This window comes from Piliocolobus tephrosceles, chromosome 7 (genome assembly GCF_002776525.5).
Source record: "Piliocolobus tephrosceles isolate RC106 chromosome 7, ASM277652v3, whole genome shotgun sequence".
Lineage (NCBI taxonomy): Eukaryota > Metazoa > Chordata > Mammalia > Primates > Cercopithecidae > Piliocolobus > Piliocolobus tephrosceles.
The window spans coordinates 37,882,705-37,908,059 of record NC_045440.1 but is presented as its reverse complement, the minus strand read 5'-3'; the positions used below and the strand labels follow the sequence as shown (position 1 = coordinate 37,908,059).

At 37.7% G+C, this 25,355-nt stretch overlaps 1 protein-coding gene across 2 annotated transcripts in view; it reads left to right on the top strand.

The window, feature by feature from the left end:
- The window catches only part of LOC111544190 (A disintegrin and metallopeptidase domain 3-like), a 79,884-nt gene that overhangs the window by 37,522 nt on the left and 17,007 nt on the right, over positions 1-25,355 (top strand). Inside the window, exons 12-18 of one of the 2 annotated variants that reach the window (XR_002732060.1) lie at positions 422-516; positions 15,008-15,106; positions 15,830-16,025; positions 16,514-16,601; positions 16,875-17,055; positions 22,832-22,909; positions 24,581-24,695. Coding sequence is in view for 1 of the 2 variants with exons in the window: in XM_023214648.1 (XP_023070416.1) it covers positions 15,008-15,106; positions 15,830-16,025; positions 16,514-16,601; positions 16,875-17,055; positions 22,832-22,909; positions 24,581-24,695 (757 nt within the window). In the remaining variant the exon portion in view is untranslated. The remainder of the gene's footprint in view (positions 1-421; positions 517-15,007; positions 15,107-15,829; positions 16,026-16,513; positions 16,602-16,874; positions 17,056-22,831; positions 22,910-24,580; positions 24,696-25,355) is intronic. The other variant, XM_023214648.1, reaches the window with a different exon arrangement.

The window sequence follows — 25,355 nt, the reverse complement described above, 5'->3', positions numbered from 1 at the left end:
GCTAATTAACACATCCAATGGCTGTTTACTGTATAACAAGTTGTTTATTTTATATCCTATTTAGTACATAGTATTGCCAGATTTTGTCATTTTTGCCAGTGTATTTGTGTAAAATATTATCTCTTTGTGGCTTCAATTAGACTTTCCTTAATTGCTAGTAGCATTGATTATATCTTCAAAGTTTTCTTTGCTGTGAAATGTCTGTTCTTTCCTGTGAAAGGTTTATTTTATTTGTATTTTCTCCCTTTTTTTTTTGGAGTCGGAGTTTCGCTCTTGTCGCAGGCTTGAGTGCAGTGGTGTGATCTCAGCTCACTATAACCTCTGTCTGCTGGGTTCAAGCGATTCTCCTGCCTCAGCCTCTGGAGTAGCTGGGATTACAGGTACCTGCCACCACGCCAGCTAATTTTTGTATTTTTAGTAGAGACAGGATTTCATCATGTTGGCCAGGCTAGTCTCAAACTTCTGACCTCAGGTTATCCACCTGCCTCAGCCTCTCAAAGTGCTGGGATTACAAACGTGAGCCACCATGCCCCACCCTTTTCCTTTCTATTTATTAATATATTCTCATGCTGATTAATATATGTTAAATGTCTTTCATATTCTTACACTTTCTTCAATATAATTTTTATGTAAACAATTTAACTACTTAAAATATTAATGTGTTTCCATTGAAAACTGCATTATTTCAGCTTCGTAATATGTTTTTGTTTGACTAGTGAAAGTTTTACTCTTTCTTCATGGAAGCTCTTTTTATTTTTTTCTTCAGTTTTCACTCTGTGCTTTGATATGGATATATTTGACTATTATATTTCAAGACCACTAATATTTCCTTTTATTAAGAGATCCAGTTAATTTTTCATTGCAACATTTGACATCTTTAAAATTTCCATTTGGTTCTTTTTTTAAAGATATCTTCCATTTGTGAAAAGAAAAACTTTAGAGAAATATAGCAGTTTATTGAAGCACAGTATGATTCATGAATTAAACAGCACTCAGAACCAGGAGAGCTTCATCTTAACAATACTGTGTGGGAGATCTTAAGCCATAATTGGCCATGTAAGCCACACTTGCATTCCTGACCCAAAGAAAACATAAAATAATAAATGACCCATTGTTTTAAGCCTCTAAGTATTTGCCATGCAGCAAATACTTACAGATATCACATAGGACTTAATGTATGTTGCTCTATTTTTCTCAAGATATTTGGAATACCTTTTATCATTTTCATTTAGATATGCAATCAGTTTGTAGTTTATGTGTGTGTGTGTGTATACACACATATATACACATAAAGTTATTAAATTAAATATTCACAATTTGAAGACTGTCCTTTCATTATTACACTGAATCGTACCCTTGATCATCAATCAAGTGAACATATGTGCATGTTTCTGCTTTTCCTCCTCTTGTACCAATAGTACGCTATCTTGATAAATACACATTTCTTTTTTTTATTATTATACTTTAAATTCTAGGGTACATGTTCACAATGTACAGATTTGTTACATATGTATACATGTGCCATGTTGGTGTGCTGCACCCATTAACTCGGCATTTACATTAGGTGTATCTCCTAATGCTATCCCTCCCCTACACCCACCCCACAACAAGCCCTGGTGTGTGATGTTCACCATCATTCTGAGCAAACTATCTCAAGGACAGAAAACCAAACACCGCATATTCTCACTCACAGGTGGGAATTGAACAATGAGAACACTTGGACACAGGACAAATACACATTTCTTATTAACTTTGAGATATTGTATTGTATATTCTTCACACTGTTTTTCTGGTTCATAGTTGTCTTGAGTATTTTGGGCCCTTTGAATTTTATTGTAAATTTCTGACTTTTTTCAGATTGGTACCAAAAACAAAGTAGACTGATCTCCTGAAAGATATTGCATCGAATCTTTAGATATGTTTGAGGTGTACACCTCAATTTATTTATGTCTGATTTTTTTTCTCAGCAGCATTTTGTAGTGGGAGGAAATTATTATTTCCTGTGGGAAGAAATCTATTTCTGAAGTGTTCAGGGTAATAACTAATGGTTTTTGCCAGGACAATTACTGAGTTGACAGGTCCAGCAAGCCATATAATTCAGAGGGGTAGCTATGGGCTTGAGCAAAATACACAAGAGAGTCTTTCTTTTCCTTGACAGTAATGGAGACATTCATATTTAACAAGATGTGGTTAAAGGAAACTACATTAGTGTGCAGAACTTTATCTTGCGTAGCGGCTGCCTACCTGTAACATCAACAAATCGTGTACAGAGGGACATGGAGAGTGGAACAGTAGGCACTGGAGACTTGGAAAGGTGGGAAGGTGGGAGGAGCGTAAGGGACAAGAAAACACATTTTGGGTACAATGTACTCTGTTTGGGTTATGGGTAAACTAAAAGCCCAGAAGTGACCAAAACTGCACTTGTACCCCCTAAATCTATAGAAATAAAAAATAAGATCCTTAAATAAAAACAAGAGAAAGGTCTCAGGTTAAGGTTTTCTTAAGAAAAGTTTCCTTAGTAGGGGTATCCAGTACTTAGGTTAAGAACAGTGGTGATAGCCCGGAACAAGATGATCACCAAAGCATTGTGAGTCGACACGGTCAGCCCAACTGTCCCACAAATGAGAACTGAGACTTTAATTTTTTCTCCTTCTACTCTTGACTCCCCAGGGTCTAAGGTGTTCGTTATCCACCTGCCATAGCTGCTTTTGTTTCATGGCCGCATGATCAGATAACCAGTGTCTGTAGCAACCACTTTACCCTTTCTCCTTGCTCATCACACAAAACCAAACCAAATAGCTGGATTCATCCCTAGGTGGTTTGGCAGTTTGTTGCTTGTATATCTTATGCCATCTTAAAACATCTCCTATCCACTGATGTGTGGGCCGAAGTCTCATCTATGATCTATGAACAAAAGACTGTGAGGTCCACAGAGGAAAGAAAGGATACTTTACTTTAGAGAGAGAAGCAATCCACAGTTTGGGAAATGCCCTTTCAGGGAAAATCAAAATTGCATGTTCTGCAGAAGGAAGGGGGAGCTGATACATATCTTACAGAGTCAGACTTACTTGCATATTAAGCAGGGTTGGGGAAAATCTATGAATATTCGTGAGGGAAGTCAAGTGCCTGCACAGTGGGTGAAAATATATGTAACATACACTCAACGTTCACTTTGATGTAGGGTTTTAGTATTAAAATGAGGCAGAATTTGGCTTTTTACATCAAAAAGAACCAATAGGACACAAAGATAGTCTGTGCATAGTCTCTGTAAACTGCTTAAAACTGACTTGAGATTTGTGACTGTTTATCAATGAAGGACCAGTCCTCTGTTCAACTGGAGTTATGGCAGGACTGCAAGGTGCAGGCATCAGGAGTGTTGGGGGTGTTGACTAGAATTAGCAGCCTGTCAGGGTCAGCTGGGAAATTTCCCAGTTGCAGTTGTTTCAGGAATGCTTTTCAGGGGTTTATTTCTGCTTAATTACCAGAGAGAAATCTTATGGCAATTAATAACACTGGGATATGTGACTGATCCTCCATCCTGCTAGGGATGAGTTTCTATTTTTTGCTAAATCTCATTTTAGCCACAGGGAGTCCATTTTGGCTGCCTGTAGGAATATTTATATTCATTGTTTTCCCTGTTAGTTGCAACCTGCTGTAGGCAGCCTTGATGACCAATTTACACTGTGTCCCATATTGGTGCCAGGGTGGCATGGCTACCTGTCCTGAGTATATCAAGTCCCTTGAAGAGACTCATGTAGCAGAGAGACTTAGAGCTAACTGTATAACTTAGGCCAGGCAGGGGAAAAGAGTAGACAGGTTAAAAATATTTTGTTGGAGATGGGAGAAAACTGCAGTCTGGCAGGAAGATTATTAAAATGTTTTACAGAGACTAAGTAAACAAGCTTGTGGCTGGTACCTGTCAGTGAAATACTTCACAGACTCCAGTTACACAGGGAAGTCATAGGCATCAGGATTACAGTTAAAACTCTCTGTTTATGGGAGATTGTAACACTTGTTTTTAACTAGCACAGCTGTCTTCGTACATATACACATTCCTGCACCAGAACAGCACTGTAGGGATGAGACTGTAGCTAGGTTTATAGGTTTATTTTATCTATCAGTTGAATACCTTATGCTGCCATAATTCTGATTTAATCAGTAGACTTACAGCAGTTGCTTAAGTAATTTAACTATTAGGAAGAAAAGTATGATGAAGACTGTGATTATAACAAGCACTTGAATGTCAGTGTGAAAAGAATGTTCCAGTCTGACAGGAAGCCTACTAAATAGATGGAGAGGATCAGTAGTTTGTATATCTCATAACGATTTCACTTGTTTGGAAATTCTTTTTATAGGAACCTCTACTTTATCTGAGGTGTTGATGTAAGTGTAACCAGTTACATGGGCCACTGTGCAGACTCTTCTCTGTTTGGCTAGGAGAAAATTTAAGGCAATCGTACTATTTAGTATTACTTGAGCAACAGAGTTCAGAAACTTTTTGTTGTGCTCTAAGGCTTTCTACAGTGTCATTAGCTATCTAACCAATGGTAGTGGATAGGTTTTTGAATTATATCTCTAGTAACATAATCCCAAGCACTTAGAAGTAATACTTCTAGGATGTTTTTACCTATATTATCTTTACATCCTGTTAGCATAAACCTTTTAGTTTTATAATAAAGAGAGAGCAGGGGTCTTTTCATAAGCAAGTCTGAACCTTTTATGTGTAACCTGTTGAGGCAATGGTGTGCCCATCCCTATCCAGGCAGATCAGACCCTATGTCCCATATAAACACAAAGCCTGGTGAAGGCACAAGCGATGCCCTCAAGGGTGTGTTCACTAATTAATTTATTCATGGTAAATGTTGACAGTATTGAATGGAATCATGAATCATTTGAATAGTAGGGACATACCTTTCTTTATTCAATCTAGACTATATTTATCTATCCAGTAGTTTAAAGATCGAGGAGGTCTACTGGTATAGAATGGGTTTCTAACATTAATAACATGGGACAAATTAAACCAAGAGGTGGTAATATTTGAGTCTTGAGGCGATTGTACTCAGAGTCAACAGAGAAAGCAGTTGGTCCAGCTAAGTGGTGATGTTAAGGATACATGAGAAGTCAGTGACAAGTATTGTCAATGTCACATGTTTACCATGAATGAATGTGGGAAGTTATTGGTGAATCTAACCATCTGATAGGTTTCTTTTTGTAACAACACTTTAGGGCAGTTAGCCAAAGTGTTATCGTGTCAGTCTATGCAGTGAGACCAAGGGACAGTTATAAAGAAGAGAGTGAAATGTATTTTGAACTGGACTAATCAACATAACCATTCACAAAGCTCTGGAACAAAGAGTTTAGCCAGACAAAAAGTCTTATAGTTTTACAAAGGCTTATGGGTGTCTAAGTATTGGAATACACGGAACTATCCCAGCATGGTGTAAGATATCCAGGATAGACAAGATTGCTAATGTTATAATAATGGAAACAGTTATAAAGTAATCATAAAGACTGGGCATGTTAGTTTAGAATAAGTAAAGCAAAGATAAGTGTTCTATTTTACATTGGATAGTAACAATCATGAAAACTCCTAAAGTGATAAGAACAATGAATATTATAAGGTAAATATAAACATTGATTCAACCAGACCATATAGGCCTGGAGTTTTGTGAGAGGGCAGTCTACCTCAGTTGTCATCCTTTTCTTGTCTTGACATTGAAGCTTTAGTCAACCTGAGCTTAGTGTCAGATATTGATGCTGAAGTCCAGTTCTCAACAGAGTCTAGTGTTGTTTTTAGGTGAGATATATGTACTCAGGAGTTAATGACCTGCACCTTAGCAGCACAATGGGTTAATTAAGTGTTCTTGAAATGGACCTTTCTAGTGGGATTGGAGGGAGTCATTCAGCAATATCTCTTCTAATATATAAAATCTTTAGGCTGGACATTATGATATTGGGGTTCATCTCCTGGTTGATGACTGTAAAGGGACTCACAACCAGCTGTTAGTCTTTAGAGCCTTAACAAGTCCTCCAGGACTTGGCAGTAGGTCAGGAGATCTCCTTGTATCTGAGTAGGAGAAAATGTTTCTTCGGTTAAATAAATGGATTGACCTGTGACCACCTCAAAAGGGGAAAAGCAACTCTGGTGGGGATAGACTTCACAATTACCAAAACCAGAGGAAGAGCTTTGGGCCAGGACAGATTGAAGTTGCTTGTAATTTTAGCCAATTGAGTTTAATATTCTCTTGGTTCATTTTACAAGCCCAAAAGATTTGGTGTGGTAAGCACCACTGAAATGTCGTAGAATAGGCCAAACATTAGCAACTCATTTTAATGCTTGGCCAATAAAATGAGTTCCCTGATCACTATGGAACTTGGTGGAACTCCATAGATAATTTTCTCATGAAGTACTTTGGCTATTGGCAGCACTGTGACTTGTCTGAAGGGGAAAGCTTTCCCGCTGTAAAACTACATATCTATCATGACAGGTACATATTTGTATCACTGAGAAAGGGAATATTGGATAAAGTCAGTAGTCAGTTTTAGAAAGGCCCTTTTCACAATGGGAATTTGCCTGGGGTAGCCCTTAAGGACTTCCCTGCATTGTATAAGAGTGAATTTTGCCTAATATATTAACTTGAGAAGCAATCACCAGGGAGAATCCCCAACAGCACTGTTTACACCATTGGATCCTTTGGTCAGAACTCTAATGGTGGGGTTATATACAAAAGTAAGAGTGACCCTTGGTAAATTTTCCAGAAGTACTGAATGTCTGTTAGGTTTAGCCCATAGTTGGGATCTGGGATTATAGATACAGCCTTGTTTTGTCTAATTTTCCTTTTCAAGTTCTGAGCACTTTTTTGAGATGTTGTTTCAAGAGATTTTTAGAACAGGATGTAAGGGTGGAGCCTGGATTAAGACTGTCATAACAGAAGAGGGGGTGTTGTTTAAGGCTGCAGACTTAGCTGCACTCTCAGCTAGATGTTTGTCTTTGCTATTTTCGGTATGTCTAAAGGAATTGCCTTGAATTTTAATCATGGCCAGAGCCCTAGGAACTTGAATGGCATCAAGAAGTGACAAAATGTGGTCTCTGTTTCTGATAAGCAGTCCAGAAGAGGTTAGAAATCCTCTATTTCCAGAGAATTCCAAAGTCATGAGCAATCCGAAAAGCATACCTGCTATCTGTGTAAATGTTTGCAGTTTTATCTTTGGCCAACAGGCAAACTCGGGTAAGAGCATTGAATTCTGCCTGTTGGGTAGAAGGCCTGATTCAAGAGTTTGCAGGGAAACAACTGCAAACCTAGCTTAATAGAAGCCAGTAGGGTCTCTGAAAAAAGGCCCATCAATCTACCAGACAACATCAGAATTGGGTAAGGGCGTTTCCTTTAAATTCATATGGGGTGAAAGAAGAGTATAAAGGTAATGCAGTCACAGAGAATCTTCTGGGGAAGGTAAAAGAGGAACAGAGTTAAGGAGATTACAACAGAAAATAGGTTGGGAAAGAGAAGTATTTCACAGGCAGTCAGTAGCCTGGCTGAAAGATACTGGATTTGGTGAGAAGTAAGGAGGGCTTTAATTGAGTGAGGAGCATAAACAGTGAGAGGAAATCCCATTACTATTTTCTCAGTGGTTTTTATAAGGACGGTGGTTGTGACAACTGCCTTGAAACATGGTGGTAGCCCCAGATAAACACAATCTAGTTTGGCATTCTGGTAACCAGTTGGGTAAATTATTACCCCCATGTGGTTGAGTTCAAACTCCCTCTTGCTCATGAACAAACAGGGGAAAAGGGGAGATCATAAATAGAGTGTCCCAAATTGGGGGCCAGAGGGTGTTGAGCAGAGGACAGCTTATCTTTCAGAGACTTAAAGTCCTGTTCACCACTGGTAGTCCAGGTAAGGGGGTAAGGAGAGGAGGCCTTAATCAGGGTCTATAAAGGTTATGCCAGTAAAGCAAAATTAGTGTTCTAATCTCTGCAATAGTCCATGTTTCCTAGAAAGCTCCTAGATTTTGTCTTTTCATAGTGGGAATGGGAAAGAAAAATATGCCTTGAAGACGGAAAGGCGTTGAGTCCCAAGGGGTCAGCAAATGTCCAAGAGATTTATTTGTCATCAAAACTGTAGTTTATCTTTAGAATCTTTATGGCCCTTAAGACATAGCTGGTGAAGTAATGGAGAGGTATTTCATAAGGGAGAACACAAAAGCAAATCACCAATGTATTGCAATAGAGTTGGGCTATGTGAGAAAGTTATGCCTTTTTTTTTTTTTTTTTTTTTAATTATACTTTAAGTTCTGGGATACATTTGCAGAACATGCAGGTTTGTTACATAGGTATATATATGCCATGGTGGTTTGCTGCACTCATCAACCCATCATTTACATTAGGTATTTCTCCTAATGCTATCCCTCCCCTAGCCCCCATCTCCCCAACAGGCCCTGGTGTGTAATATTCCCCTCCCTGTGTCCATGTGTTCTCATTGTTAAACTCCCACTTATGAGTGAGAACATGCAGTGTTTGGTTTTCTGTGCCTGTGTTAGTTTTCTGAGAATGATGGTTTCCAGCTTCATCCATTTCCCTGCAAAGGACATGAACTCATCCTTTTTTTATGGCTGCTCAGTATTCCATGGGATTTATGTGCCACATTTTCTTTATCCAGTCTATCCAGTCTATCTATTGGTGGGCATTTGGGTTGGTTCCAAGTCTTTGCTATCATGAATATTCCTGTAATAAATATACGGGTGCATGTGTCTTTATAGTAGAATGATTTATAATCCTTTGGGTATATACCCAGTAATGGGATTGCTGGGTCAAATGGTATTTCTAGTTCTAGATCCTTGAGGAATCGCCACACTGTCTTCCACAATGGTTAAGCTAATTTACACTCGCACCAACAGTGTAAAAGCATTCTTATTTCTCCACATCCTCTCCAGCATCTGTTGTTTCCTGACTTTCTAATGATCACCATTCTAACTGGTGTGAGATGGTATCTTAATGTGGTTTTGATTTGCATTTCTCTAACGACCAGTGATGATGAGCTTTTATTTCATGTTTGGTGGCCGCATAAATGTCTTCTTTTGAGAAGTGTCTGTTCATGTCGAGAAGGTTATGTCTTTTAAGTCAGCCTGTAAGATCTGGGAAAAGTAGGTAGGGCTTTCAGTGCATCCTGGAGGGTGCACTGTTCAGGTGAACTGATGGCCCTTCCATGTGAAGGCAAAAAGAAACGGACCTTCGGGGTCGACAGGGATGGTGAAAAAAAGTACTACAGAGATCAACAGCAGAAAAATATTGGGTGTTAGAAGGTATATTGGTTAAGAGGGTATGTGGAATAAGCACAACAGGATGCGAGGAAATAAAATGTTATGAATGGCTCTAAGATCCTGGGCAAGTCTCCATCCCTTTCTATTAGCTTAGAAACAGGTAGAAGGGGTATGTTACAGGGACTGGTATAAGGGACTATAAGTTCCTTGAAAATGAAATTATTGACAATGGGTTCTATACCAGCTAAAGCCTCATGGTGGAAGGGATATTATTTTATGTTCAGTAGAGGTTTGTTAGGATCTATTTGTGTAGAAATGGGTGGTGCTGACTGGATCAGGCTGACATTGGTATTGATTTATTCCGAAAGGATTTCAAACAGTTTCTTTAGAGCTGGATGTCCAGGATCAACTGGATGACTGGACACTACTAAGGGGAATACATGGCTGAGGTCAGAGGCTGAAGTCTCAGGCAAGGAGACCTTTAAAACAATGTCTCCCTTATAGGTGAAAGAAAAACAAGCTTGGTATTTTTCAAGAAAGTCCCTTCCTATTAGGTGTATTGGGGCAAAAGGAAGAAGTAAAAAGCTGCAATGCCAGTAAGAGGCCCTAGTTGGTAAGAAACTAGTTCAGACTTGAAGATAGTCTTAGATTGGTTAGTGCCTCAGCCATATGAATAGCCTGGTCACTCTGGGTGGCTGGATTTTAAAAGGAGTCAAGGTTAAGCATAGATGCAGTGTCTATTACAACTTGGACTATTCTGTTGTTAATTTTTAAGATAAACTTCTCCCAACTGATTGACTGAAAGGAGAGGAAAAATCTCCCATGTCTCCCTGGAGTACTCTTAGTTCTGATCAATAAACATTTCTCTTATTGTTTCCACAGAAGGGAGCTTCTTTATCTTATTGGTGTCCTTCTGAAGCCCTCATTTATATTTTTTACAGTCTCATTTCAAATGCCAGGAAAAGCAAATTATACCTCTTGCAGCAGACAAAACTAATTTCTAACTATTAAATGGAGTTTGCTGATATGGGAGAGACTTTACGAGTTGTTGAATATGCAAGGTCATGAATTTATCTGTCCTTCTTGCCATCTAGTGTCTTGGTGGCTTTAGCCTCTTTTTTCTTTTCTAGGATTTTAGAGAGGTGATTGGCCAAAGAAGCTGTATCATAGGGTCTCTTAGAAGGCCAGTTGGGATCATATTGCTTAGCCAGGGTGTTAAGGGCTTTAACTTACTTGAGGGAAAGTGAGTTTAAAAAGATTTATAATATCATCAGTTAGATCTTTGATATCAGAATTTTGTGGAAAGCCTTTTGAATCGGCCAGGCGCAGTCGCTCACACCTATAATCCCAGCACATTGGGAGGCCGAGGTGGGTGGATCACCTGAGGTCAGGAGTTTGACAGCAGCCAGACCAACATGGTGAAACCCCTTCTCTACTAAATACAAAAAATTTACAAAAAAACAGCTGGTTGTGGTGGTATGCGCCTGTAATCCCAGCTATCCAGGAGGCTGAGGCTGGAGAACCACTTGAACCCATGAGGTGGAGGTTGCAGTGAGCCGAGATCGTGCCTTGGCACTCCACTCCAGCCTTGGCAACAGAGTGAGACTCCGTCTCAAGAAAGAAAGAAAGAAAGAAAGAAAGAAAGAAAGAAAGAAAGAAAGAGAAAGGAAGAAAGTCTTTTTGAATCAGTCAAAGGAATCAATGACAGATTTGTCTTTTTTCTGAGTCAATGGCGTTCCAATTAGTTTGTCAAGAAAGAGTGCCGAGATGGCTTTAATCAATTCAACAATTGTTTTTCTCACCACTTCAAAGGCTATTTCCCTAGTATGCTGAAAATCATCTTGGGGCTTAGTCCAGTCATCCAAACACATCCGTCCTTGGGTTAAGACATTTTCCACTAACATTTGAATCAACTAGTGAACATCAGGAGGTCCTGGCTGGTAAACATTTATAATCAAACTAAAGCAGCATTCAAACTCAAGCGAGTCTATTTTAGGATTAGAAAAATCTTTGACTAATGCTGGAAAGCTCAGACTTTGTCTCAGGACAGTAAGAGGTAATCTGCAAGCCTGGTTAGCAATCCTTTTAAAAGGTGTGATCAGAGGGGTTGCAGAATTAGCAACTAGAGAGGGTTGCTCATGAATAGAAGGTGAAGGAAAGAAAGGCAGCTCAGAGAGAAGTGATTGGCAGCAAGGGGCTAATGCATATGGGGGTGACATTGGTGGAGTTCAAGGAGAAAGGCAAGAAGGCACAGTGTCCTTTTTAGTTTTGGATTTAGGGTCCGATTTAGAAGGATTTTCAATTTTTTTAAGATCTTGATTAAGTTTTTATTTAGTCTCATTTAAAGGGGCAACTAGGGATCCTTGATTTCAGTTAGAGCTTTCATTTTAGCAAATGAAAAAGACCTCACATTGCTTTTGAGAGGTGTGGAATCTTCTGTTCTTTATTGTGCATGTAGATAAACTGATTGAGACATGTTAAAAGTTCCCCATTGTGGCCAAGAAAGCTTTAAGTTATATCGACTTATTTTTATCCAGGATACCAAATATTAACAAGAATTTTTCCTATAGTTTTTAAACATGTGTAAACCCCAGAGTCTCTGACAGTAGTTGGTCCAAAACCATTTCCATACTGAGTAAGTTACACACAGCACTCACCTAAAGAAGGTGGTCTTCCCAGTGCAACCTTGGTGCAGGCATCCCTGCTGGACTGCAGGTGGACTGCAGGCCACAGCTGAATGGGCAGACCTTTCTTAAAGAAAACAGTTCCCTAGATTTCAATCTAAAAGCATGGACTCTTAGATTAAATAGCGCTTACCCAGTTCTTGCCCAGTGTAATCAGGAAGCAATTGAACTTAGGAATTTTTCAAGGCAGTGCCAAGAAAGAAATCAGGGGCCACTGTGGATCCCATCCCATGTTGCCAGAATTGTTAACAAAAGACTTTGATATCCATGAAGGAAGAAAAGGAAAAGACTATTTTCAGAGGGAGAAGCAATCTGTAGATTGGGGAACACAGCCTCCAGTGAAAGCTAGAAGTTCATTCTCTGCAGAAGGGAAGTGGGAGGTTGTATATTTGTCTTACAGAGTCGGCTTTACACACATACTGCGCAAGATTGGGAGAAATCTATGAATATTCATAAAGGAAGTCAGGCGCGTGTACAGTGAGTAAACATTCGTGTAACATATGTTCTACTTTCATTTCACTTTTAATTAGCACTAAAATGAGGTGGAATTTGGCTCTTTATGTCAAAAGGGGACTGTAGAGCACAAAGACAGTTTGTGTGCAGTCTCTGTAAGTTGCCTGAAACTGGCTTGAAGTTCATGAGTGTTTATCAATAAAGAATGTTTATAAGACCAATCTTCTGTCCAGTTGGAGTTGTGGCGGGACCACAAGGTACGGGAGAGGGTTATCAGCTGGCATAGAATTAACTATACCAGAATACATGACTACCCCTTCATTTTGCTAGCCATGATATTCTGGTTTCTGGTGTGTCTCATTTTAGCCACAAGGAGTCCACTGGGGAGGACTGGCAATATGTCTGTTAGGGATACTTTAAGAACCTGTAAAATCAACACAAGTTATTTACTTACAAGCACAGCACACACAACCCCATTTTGAAAAGGAGAAATAGACAAGAAGAGATGGGTAACAGGCCTCAAGCAAGTCTGAAACCCAAGAGAGCCAACGATGGGCATTCAGACTCCTGAATAATTTCCTTTGACGACATGTCCTGCATCTTCTATAAACAGGTACAGTGGGCTCCAGGGCATTGGGTCGCCCTATCCCTATGGTTTGGCTGGGCTCAATCAACCCAACACCACCAGGCTGGCATTGCATGCTGGTTGCTGTATAGTTCTGGGGTCTCTGTGTTAGTTCCACTCTCACAGTTCCACTAGGCACTGCTCTGGGGAGACTCTGTGGTGGCTTTGCTCTTGCAACAAGTCTCTGCCAGCCCTCCAGGCTTTCAAGGACATCCTTTGAAATCTGAGTGGGAGCTGCCATGCTTCCACAGTTCTTACTTTCTGCAAGCCTGCAAAATTAGCACCATGTGAATTCCACCAGGGTTAATGACTTGTACCATCTGGAGCTGAGATAGGAGCTGTACCTATGGCCGTTGCAGCTGAGGCCATGGTAGCTGCAGGGCATTGTGCAGCAGGGCCAGGAGCAGTATCCTGAGGTGGAATTGGTCAGTGAGCTCATGGAGAGTGCCCTGGACTTGTCCTCTGAAGCCATTCAGCCCTCCTAGGCATCTGGGCCTCAAAGGTATCTGAAATGCCTTTGGGACATTTCTTTCATTGCTTGAGGAATAGCACTTGGCTTTTGTATTAGTTCATTTTCTCAACGCTATAAAGAAATACTTGGTACTGGGTAACTTATAAAGAAAGAAGAAGGGTTTGATTGGTTTATCGTTCTGCTGGCTCTACAGGAAGCACAGCTGGGGGAGGCCTCAGGAAACTTACAATCATGTCAGAAGATGAAGGGGAAGTAGGCGTATTTCACATGGCCTGAGGAGGAGGAAGAGAGAGAGAAGGAAGAGGTGCTCCACACTTTTAAACAACCAAATCTTGTGAGAACTCTGTCATGACAACAGTTCCACAGTGGGGTGGTGTTAAACCATGAGAAACTACCCGTATGATTCAGCCACCTCCCACTAGATCCCACCTCCAACACTGGGGATTACAATTGACATTGCAGGGAGAATTGGCTAGGAAGACCGATCCTAACCGTATCAGCTTTCTTCTATCTTTGTTAATCTCTTAAGCAAAGGTGTCCCTGTGCTACATCCTTGGTTTTCTCTCCTGTAAATACGCTTTCTTTCCTTACTATACTGCCAAACTATGAATTTTTCAAGTTTTTCTGCTCCATCCCCCTTTTCTCTAGCAGTTTACCATAAGAAATTAGAAGCAACCACACAACATTCTGAGAACTTTGCTACATAAAATTTCTTTTGCCAGATATCCTAGTTCATCACTCTTAAGTTTGGCCTTCTGCAAACCCCTCAGGCATGGTCATAGTTCAGCCAAGTTCTTGACCAGTTTATAGCAAGGATGGCCCTTGCTTCCAAAACCTTGTTCTTCAGTTTCATCTTAACCTGATGAGAATGATCTTTGCCATCCATATTTCTATCAACATTCTGGTCATGAGCATTTATCGAATCTCTAAGAAGTTTAAAACTTTCCCTCATCTTCTTGTCCTTTAATCTCTAACAAGAATCTGTGCTTTTTATTCATATTTATTTATTGATATACAATCTTGCTCTGTCACCCAAGCTGAAGTGCAGCGGCCCAATCTCGGCTCATTGCAACCTCCACCCTGACTGGGTGATCACAGGTGAGCCACTGCACCTGGCCAAATGTAGGCTTTTTCTATCCTGCTCCTCCAAACTCTTCCAGTGACTCCCCTTGAGAGGATTTGATAATACAGAAGTGTACTTATGGCATAGTAAGTAAAAAAATATAAAAACTTGCATGCATGCTTTCATAAACAAAAATAATTTTTTTAAAAAATTGCACTTAATTTTTAATAGATCAATTTCTTTATAATGAAATTGTGAGTATTTTCATTGTCATCTTTTTTTTCTTATAAGGAAAGTATATTAAGTTTAAGTGAAGTGGTGTAAAAATACAGAATCCAAAAGTCATGGTGTGATTAGAATCAAGTTGGAGAGATACTTTATTTTGAAAATAAAACTATTTATTTGACTAAAGTTTGATATAAAACATGTAAATTTATTGTATTTGCTTTTAGGCATGCACTTATAAAAAATGCTGTAATCCTGTAGATTGTACTCTAATTGGATTTGCAGAATGTGGCACTGGACCATGCTGTAACAATAAAACTTGTACGGTAAGTTGTATTACCTATTTCTTTTTCTTTTTTCCCCCCCGTCCCCACGGAGATGGAGTTTCGCCCTTGTTGCCCAGGCTGGAGTGCAGTGGTGCAGTCTCAGCTCACTGCAACCTCCACCTCCCAGGTTCAAGTGATTCTCTCACCTCAGCCTTCAAGTAGCTGGGATTACAGAGCATGCCACCACACCCAGCACATTTTTGTATTTTTAGTATAGACAGGGTTTCAACATGTTGGCCAGGCTGATCTTGAACACCTCAGGTGATCTGCCTGCCTCGGCCTCCCAAAGTGCTGGGATTAAAGGCGTGAGCCACCACACCTGGCCTTTATTTCTGGCCTTTATTTCCTGTTTCTAATGAGTGCTTAGATATTCCTACAGGTAATTTTTAAATAAAAACATTAATACTGATTAAGTATTGGTCAGTTGTAACTGGATGATGAATGTCCGAGCAAAGAAAAATAAACACAAACTTAGGTTAAAATTGAAGATAGGTCTGGCTTCGTGCTCTAGTGAGTGTTTGTTTCAAACAGGATTCTGATTCAATGCATCTCTTGGATATCCTTGCTTTTAAGCTGACAATTCTCAAGCAAGCATTCTCAATATGTAGTATACATAGGTCATTGGAGCTCCTTGTTTGATTTAGTCCATTTCAATTCTTGGTAGTGGAGGTAAACCGGACTGAGCCCGAAAAATAAATGTATTTGTTTTTCTTTCTCTCACAGATCTATGCAAGAGGCCATGTCTGCAGAAAAAGCATAGATATGTGTGATTTTCCAGAATATTGCAATGGAACATCTGAGTTTTGTGTACCTGATGTAAAAGCTGCTGATTTAGAATCCTGCAGTAATAAGACTAGCTATTGCTTTAAAGGAGTATGCAGAGAAAGGGATAGACAGTGTTCACAGTTATTTGGAAAATGTAATTGTTTTACCTTATTTTGAGGTTTATATTTAAACTGTAGCTATTCTAAAGTCAGTAACCCACCCAAGAGCCATCCCTGAAAGTGTTGTTTTACATTCAAATTTGGAAATAAAATTGCAAATCAAAGTAACTTTGAATGATGTCAAGAGTTAAAATAGACCTGATAGCTTCAGGACGCAATAGTAGGACATTAGTCCAGCTGAAGGTGGTTGTTGCAAAGGGAGTAGACTATTAGAATAGTAGATAAGAGAGCAGGCGACTGATTTCTTAATTATTTCTACACTATAACATGAATTTTTCTCTTCTCGTGTGTGTAGTTTTCAGTAAGTGCTTCTCCTTGTAAAGCCCAGTAGAGGACATCAAAAATTTATAGCAGATTACACTGACTGGACATTGTTGTGGTCTAGATAGCTCTCTATTGACTTACCACACTTTTACCTTTTAATATTTTTAATATAAGTAACTATAACTTCGTATGTTTTCAGTTTCTAAGTCCGCTAATCTTCTGTGTACAGAAGAAGTGAATTTTCAACATGACAAATTTGGAAACTGTGGTCAACGCTGTAATTTTTTGTACGTATTTAGAAAAGTATACATCTTCCAAGTGCATATGTTGTGTTTTGTGTATGTACTGCAAAGAGTGACTTGAAATAAATGAGAGACAGTATCTAGTATATGCAGATAGATTTATTTGTTGCATTTAATAAGGCATTGTGTGCTGTGAAAAGCTTTGCTGTTATGATCTGAGTAATATTTTGAATTATCCTTACTTTTGAATTGTTATTAACCTAATAATTGTGTACCTGAGTGACAAATTGGTAACGTTTTTCTGTCTTATGTTGTTAGTGATATCCTTTGTGGAAAGATTGTTTGTCACTGGATACATTCAGAACTAGTACCAATGACAGACTTAGATATACAATATACTTACCTTGGAGGTCATGTATGTTTGTCAGCACATGCAAGAAATGCTTCAAAACAATTGAGGACCTATACAGAAGATATAACTGCGTGTGGTCAGCAAAAGGTAAATAAAATTTTTATTGATACTATATATGCTGGATTTGTCTGTGAGTGTCTGAAGTGTGTGTATGTGAGAGAGAAAGAGAGATTGAGAGGATGCTTAAATTTTCATTTATAATTAATGCTACAAATTTCGGTTACCATATCAAGATCTTAAGATACACTGATCACAATTTCAGCTGGTTAAAGAAATTCTTGCTTTTCTATCCATTATTTTTATTAAATTTTTACTACCAATATTTAAACTTGTTTCCTCTTGCTTGAGAATCTAAGACTGCCTGATAGGCCAGGATCTGATCTGTGATGATTTGTGTAAACCAAGAACAAAAAAGAATAAAAGAATGCAAAAAAAATGTCAGGACAACCTGAATAACAACAACTTTAAAGAAAATAAAACCCAAAAAAGCCAAGTATTTTGTCTTGTAGTGATTGACAACAAATGAATTTGGTTACAATTGAAGTAAAGCAATTATTTTCTTATTAACTTGCTCTCCTATTACTTCTTCCACAAGCATATTTTGTCTAATATGTGGCCTTCACATAAAACATGACAAGCGTTTAAGCTTTTTTAATTTTTGTTCTTCTTAAGAATTTTGAGATACCTAATAAAGTCTTTTCAAACTACTAACACTGAAAAATAAGTTGACTAATTTAAAAAGTATACAATTATCACACATTTTTATAAAAATAATTTACATATAAAATATATTTTTAAAATAAAAGATAAATTTAAGTGAAAAGTATACTTATCTCAGAATGGGAAAAGATAGTCACACATAAAAGTAATGAATTAATCAAAGGAACATACTGATGCTGACTATATCATAAAGTAATATGTCATCCCTTCAAAGACCATATAAAACAAACTGAGCAAATATTTACTATAAATACAGAAGCATAAATACTTAAATATATTAACTAATTGCATCTTTTATATATAAAAGGTATACTAATTTTATCTTTTATATATATATAATATATATAGCATAACACAGAACATGTTTGGTCTCTGTCTCTGATTCTTGACATACAGCTTCTAATAAAACCCTTGGAATTTTCTAAGCGATGGGAGTGGTTTTGTTCTTGAGAATGAATAAACACATTTCAGTCACACCTGAAATTGTGCTTATTTCCATCAGGTGATTTAGGGTGGGACCCCCCAGCTGGCCTTAGAACAGGGCTGGTTATCAGGATGACCAAGCAATTAGAGGGTTGGGACTTTCAGCCTGACTCACTGGACTTTTGGAAGAAGAGAGGCAGGGCTGGAAATTAAGCTCTATTAAAACCCTTGAAAAAAGAGATTCAATGATCTTCTGGATTTATTACATATCAATTTGCTGGGAGTGTGGTGCAGCTGGAGAAAGCATGGAAATTCTTCTCCTCTCCTCCAATACCTTACCCTAAATATATCATCCATGTAGCTGTTCTTGAGTTGTGTCTTATATAAGAAACCATTAAATGTAAGTAAAGTATTTTCCTGAGTTCTGTGAGCCATTCTAACATTGTTACACTGTGGAGGGTATCATGAGAACCCCCAATTTATATCTGGTCTGTCAGAAGTATGGCTTACCTAATACTTGCACCTGATACGGGGCCAGTCTTGAGGGACGGACGAAGCCCCTTAACTTGTGAGATTTAACGTGTCTTAGTCAGTTGTTGTGTGGCTATGAAGGAATACTAACACTAGGTAACTTATAAAAGAAATAGGTTTATTTGGCTCACAGGTCTGCAGACTGAACAAGAAGCACAGTGCCAGCATCTGCTTCTGGTGAGGGCTTCAGGCTGCTTCCTCTTGGTGGAAAGAGAAGGGGAACTGGTATGTGCAGAGATCACATGGTGAGAGAAGAAGCAAGAGAGAGAGAAGGGAAGTTCTAGACACCTTTGAAAAAAAAAAAAAAAACCAGCTCTCATGAGAACTAACAGAGTGAGAAGAGAGGTCCGTCATTACTAAACAGATAGCAAACAAAACAAATCCAATGGATCAACAGGACAAAAAGTTTGTTCTTCAAAAATATAAAATTGATACACTACTGAAGCAAGATATTTCCCCAACCCTTTCGCGGGATTCACGACAGGGGTGCCCTCTTTACTCAGCCTGTTGCTCTCAACTCCTCGCGGGAGGGAGCACAGGAGCAAAGGAGGCGGGAACTGGAGTATAGGAGCGCAGAAACCAGCCAGCCACTGCGGTGCTGGCAGGAATGAACTCCACTCGCTGGGACCTGCTGCATTCCACCCCTCGCAGGAGGGAGCGTGCAGGTGAGCGGGTAAAGGAGCCGGAGCAAGTGCTTTTGGGTGTGGCAGAAACAAACTCCCTGAAGGCCCCACAGCAGCATCTAAGGGGGGTGCCTGCGACCCTTGAAGCTCCAGAGGGCGTGTTTCAGTGCTCTTTTAGCTCTGCAGTCTGCAGATGGCTTAAGTGTTAACAGCTCAGTGGGCCCGCAGATGTCCTCTGCCAACGAGGGCAAAGGGCCAGTGTGGCAGCCTTCTGTATCCACACTTGTGGCTCCTGAGCTCTTGCCTGGCATCCAGAAAAAAATGAGGTCGCTCAAGCGAATTGAAGGATGGTAAATGCGAGAGATTTTATTGCCAGGGAAAATGGCTGTCAGTGGAAAGGGGAGCTGGAAAGGGGACGGGCAGGTAATCATCCCTTCAAGTCAGGCCATCTCCAGCTGGACTCTTCTCCAAAGTTACACCGTCAAGCTGCCCCTCTGAAGTCAAACCACTTCTCTCCAATGTCCGGCTGTAGTCCCCAGTGTCCAGCTGCTTCTCTCTGCTGGCTGAGTCTGGGGGTCTTTATAGGCACAGGGTGAGGGAATGGGGTGGGCTTTGGATGTTTGGGAAAAGGCAGCATTTGAGCGGGAAAACAGGGTTATGAGTTCTCACTTTGGGCTGCGGTCTCAGGCTTTTCGGCTTGAGGGTGGGGCTTTGCCAGGGACCCACCCTCTTCTGCCTAAGATTTTTCTGCCCCCTGTCCCTATCACTATCAGCTAGACTAAAGAAGAAGAAAAGATAGAAGATCTAAACAAACAAAATGAGAAATAAAAAAGCAGGCATTATAACTCACCACAGAAATGCAAAAGATTATTAGAAACTATTATGAACAACTTTATGCTCACAAGCTAGAAAAGCTAGAGGAAATAGATAAATTCCTGAAAACATAAAACCTACCAAGATTGAACCAGGAAGAAATACAACTCCCAAGGAGACCAATAATGACTAGTGAGAATTGAATCAGTAATTAAAAATTATCCCAAGAACAAAAAAAAAGGCCAGGACCATATGGATTCACTGCCCAATTCTACCTCCAGAATAGAATAACTAATAATTAGACTAATAGAATAACTAATAATTAGAATCTTTTTGAAACAATTTTTAAAAATCAAGGAGGAGGAAAGTCTCTCGAACTCATACTACAAGGCCAGTATCATCTGATACCAAAACCAAACAAAGGCATAAAAAAAAGTAAAGACCAGTATCTCTGGAAAACATAGATGCAAACGTCCTCAAAAAATACTAGCAAATCAAATCCAACAGCACATCAAAAACATAATACATCGTGATTATGTGGGATGCATCCCAGGTATCCAAAGATGGTTCAACACATGCAAATCAAAAATTTGATCCATCACATCAACAGAATGAAAGAAAAAAACCATATGATAATCTCAATTGATGCAGAGAAATCACTGTATAAATTTCAGCATCTCTTTGGATAAAAATTTGCGATAAACTCAGCATACAAGGAACATTCTTCAACATCATAAAGGCAATCTACAACAAACATAGAGCCAACATACAACCAACATTATACTTAACAAGGAAAAATTGAAAACATTTCCTGTAAGAACTAAAGCAAGGTAAAGATGCCCACTTCTATCACTCTTACTTAACTGGAAGTCCTCGCCAAAACAATAAGGTAAGAGAAAATAATAAAGTCATCCAGACTGGAAAAGAGGAAGTCAAATTATTCCTGATGATTGAGCTTTTGTCTAGAAAACCCTAATGACTCCACCAAAAAAAAAAAAAAAAAAAAAAAAAAAAGCTTTTAGATTTGATAAATGAGTTTAATAAAGTTTCATGATACAAAATTAATAGACACGTTAGTAGTGTTTCTATATACCAATAATGATCTAGCCAAGGACAAAATCAAGAAAACAGTCTCATTTACAATAGCTACCAAAAAATAAAATTAAATACCTAGGAATGTATTTAACCAAGGAGGAGAAGGATCTCTACAAGAACTACAAAACACTGAATTAAATAAATAAAATAAATTACAGATGATGCAGACAAGTGGGAAAACATCCTGTGCTCATGGATTGGGAGAATCAATATCATCAAAATGACCATACTTGTCAAAACAATCTACAGGATAAGGATTCAATGCAATCCTTATCAAAATAAAAATGTCATTTTTAACAGAAATAAAAAAGTGTGAGACTTATATGACACAAAAACAGCTTGATTAGTCAAAGTAATCCTAACCAAAAAGAACAATGCTGGAAGCATCACATTACTTAGCTTTAAGTTACACTACAATCCAATGGTAACCAAAACAGCAAGATATAATTATAAAAATAGACACATAGATCAATGAAACAGAAAAGAGATCCCAGAAATCCACATATTTACTTCAAGTTGATCTTCAATAAAGCCAGCAAGAACATACATTGGGGAAAGGACCATCTTCAAAAAGGTGCTGGGAAAACTGGATAGCATATGCAGAAGACTGACATTGGACCCATACCTCTCAGCATATACATGAACTAACTCAAGGTGGATTAAAGACCTAAATGTAAGATCTGAAACCATAAACACCCTAGAAGAAAACCTACAAAAAACTCTTGGACATTGGCCCAGGCAAAGAATACATGACCAAGTCCTCAAAAGCAAACACAATGAAAACAAAAGCAGACAAATGGAACTTAATTAAACTAAAAAGCTTCTGTACAGCAAAGGAAACAACAGAGTAAACAGATAACCTACGGAATGGGAAAAAATATTTGCAAATTATAAATCCAACAAAGGACTAATATCCAGAATCTGCAAGGAACTCAAACAACGCAACAGCAACAAAATAACCAAGTAACCCCATTAACAAGTGGGCAAAGGACATGAATAGACACTTCTCAAACTAAGACATACAAGTGGCCAAAAAACATGGAAAAAAATGCCCAACATCACCAACTATCAGAGTAAAACCTTAATGAGATACCATCTTACGCAAGTCAGAATGTCTATTATTAAAAAGTCAAAAACAATAGATGTCAAGAATGTGGAGAAAAAGGAAAGTTTATACACTGATGTTGGGAATGTAAATTAGTACAACCTCTTTGAGAAACAGTATGGAGATTTCTCAAAGTACTAAATGTAGACCCACCATTTGACACAGCCACCGTACTACTCAAATACAAAATGAGCATAAAAATATCTCCTTCTAAGGGTCTACATGAGTAAATAAAAGAAAGGTGCATAAAAAATGTTAAAAGAGGTCCTATAAATTAAAAATTGCTAGTACAAGCTGGCTACTTTTTTCTTGTACCAGTTTGCAATAAAAATGTATATTTCTGCTTTCTGAAAATATCTCATTTGTAATATTTCTTATTAAGTAATAACATACCATTTAGAATTGTTCCTATGGTTTTTATTAAAATGTTATGAAATTCAGATTCATCTGTTCTGTATGTCTCCTGTGCATATAATATTTGTACGAATATGATTCCTTATCTCTTTACTTTACATTTAGTATTTTTGTTGTTGTTTGCTTCGTAACATTTTAGGTATGTCATTCGCATGGATGCAGATATCTTAGTGAACTAAATATAACAAAATGTACTACAAATTGTGGACAGAATGGGGTATGTAACAGTTACTATTTTTCTCAGTATAATTATTTTAATCTATGTCAATAACATGTTCTATGATAATAACAAAGTTCACAAGTATTAGATGTGAAAATTTCTTTTTGAAAATTGTCATTAAATAAGGAAAGTAGATCTACTATTTATACATACATATTATTTATGTGTATAATCACATTGTTATAGGCCTCATGAGCAAATAAGTTTACACTTTGTAAAAAATGCACCATGAAACAGAATCCATTATTATGATATTAGATTAAGACTATTAAATTTTGGAAATGGATTTATTAAGGACTATACTTATACTTTTATGCATATATATACATATTGTTTATAATTGAGTGTATGTGTACTTATATAATGTTTATGAACATCCACACACTGTTATGCACATCAATTTATGAGATCAGAGTTTTCAATCCATTAAGATATGTTTCATTCCTCAACAGCTTCAACTTATTTCACTATATGGCTCATCCATACTATATTTGAAATGCCGTTCACTGATGGCCTTTCAATTAATGTTAAATTTTAGCTTAATTATTACAAATAGTAGTACAACAGATATGACTGTAAATTTACCTTTGCACATTGATATGCTTTCTTAAATTATTAGCAAATAAAATTTGTTTGGGCTGAACATATGCAAAATTTGAATTTTTCTAATTAATATACTGTCATCAAGAAACATTATACCAGTTTTTTCTCCCACCTATCATGTATGAAAATGTGCATTTCCTCATATTCTGTCCAGATTAGTTGTATTAATCTTTTAACATGCTAAGTCCATTGTTAATTTGCATTTAATTGATAATTAATAACACAGTTCCTAAGTATGTATGGTCATATCTGCCACTCGCATTTCTGTCTCCTCATCTATTGTAAACCTATCTACTGGCTTATAGAAATGTTTTAAACTTTATAAGTCATTCTAAGCATGCATTTGTCTCCTTGTGGTCAGTGTCTTCTGCCATATTGATGATTCTTTTTTTATAGTAATTCAGGAAAAAAGTGGCCTGCCTGTGTGGTTTACGTCAATTTTTCCCCAAAATTACTTACACATCTATTATTTACAGTTTCTTTTCTTTCTTACATAGTTTTAATTGACTTTCATAATGAATTTTGCATGCATTTATTTCTGAATTCTCTACTGGCCCTTTTTCCATTCGTCTGCCAGATCACATTTTTACATTTTTTCTAGCTTTCTATATAAATTTTTTGTGTCTGTATCTGATTGAGCAAGCGTCTTAAAATTTTGGCTTTCCCCCCTATTTTTTTAAATAAAATTTGGCTCTCATCACAACTATTTTTTTAAGTCCAACACAATTTATAATAAATTTTTACTTCCACCATTCTATGGTTTCTAGCATCATAATCTGTATGCCCTTCTAATAAAAAGCATTTAAATTGTATCAAGAATGGTATTGACTTTATTAGAAATGTAAGAGACAAACAAGAAGATACCTCTATGATGTTTGAAAATATATTGCATGAACACTTATCATACTGCCTCTTATTTTTAAAATTATTTTTCATATTAAATTTAAAACTCCTTATATTAAATGGTAGTATTTTTAAAATTTACATTGACTAACAATCACATATAAGGCAGTTAATTTTTGGTTGTATATAAATGCTTTTTTTGTTTGTTTGTTTTGGTTTTAGATTTGCAATGAACATTTCCATTGTCAATGTGATCCTGGTTATGCTCCTCCAGATTGTGAGCCATCAATATCATCACCAGGAGGAAGTATCGATGACGGATTTTGGCTTTCAGTAGGTTAGTCTCTAGATCTGTGTTTCAGTACAGCTTTCTGCTCTCATAGAAATGGTCTACATCTTTGCTGTCCTGTATAACTATCAAACATCCAACATGTGGATAATGCAACTAAGGAACTGAAATTTCAACTGTATTTTACCTAATTTAATTTAAATTTAAATGACCGCTGTGACTAGCGGCTACTAAATTGGATCTAGAGCCAGGCAGCTCTAAATCTTTCTGCCAACCAAAATTTTCTGTATAGTTTTAATTCTCACCTAGAAACAAACATTTTAAAAGCCCTCCCCTTCACTTTAAGCAGGGTTCCCAGAATATTTCTATTTATACGCAGAGTTTTCTATGTAAGTGTAGTTAAATTATAGAAAACATTTTAGTTTTATTATATAGTCTGTGTATTCCAAGGACGTCACCTACTGTGATATCCCAATTCACAATCAAATTCAATCTTTAAAGTTAGCTGTAATATCGAAAGAGAAAAATCATGAAATTGTTCATGCCTACAGCATATGAATAGTCTGTGGCAATGAATATTTTTAAATTGATTTGATGAAAGTCATGAATAAATATATTTGTTTTTACTAAACCTTTCTTTTACTATTAGAATTGTATACTTGAATAAATACTTGAGGAATGGATTCATATGTCAAATATGCTGAAGTG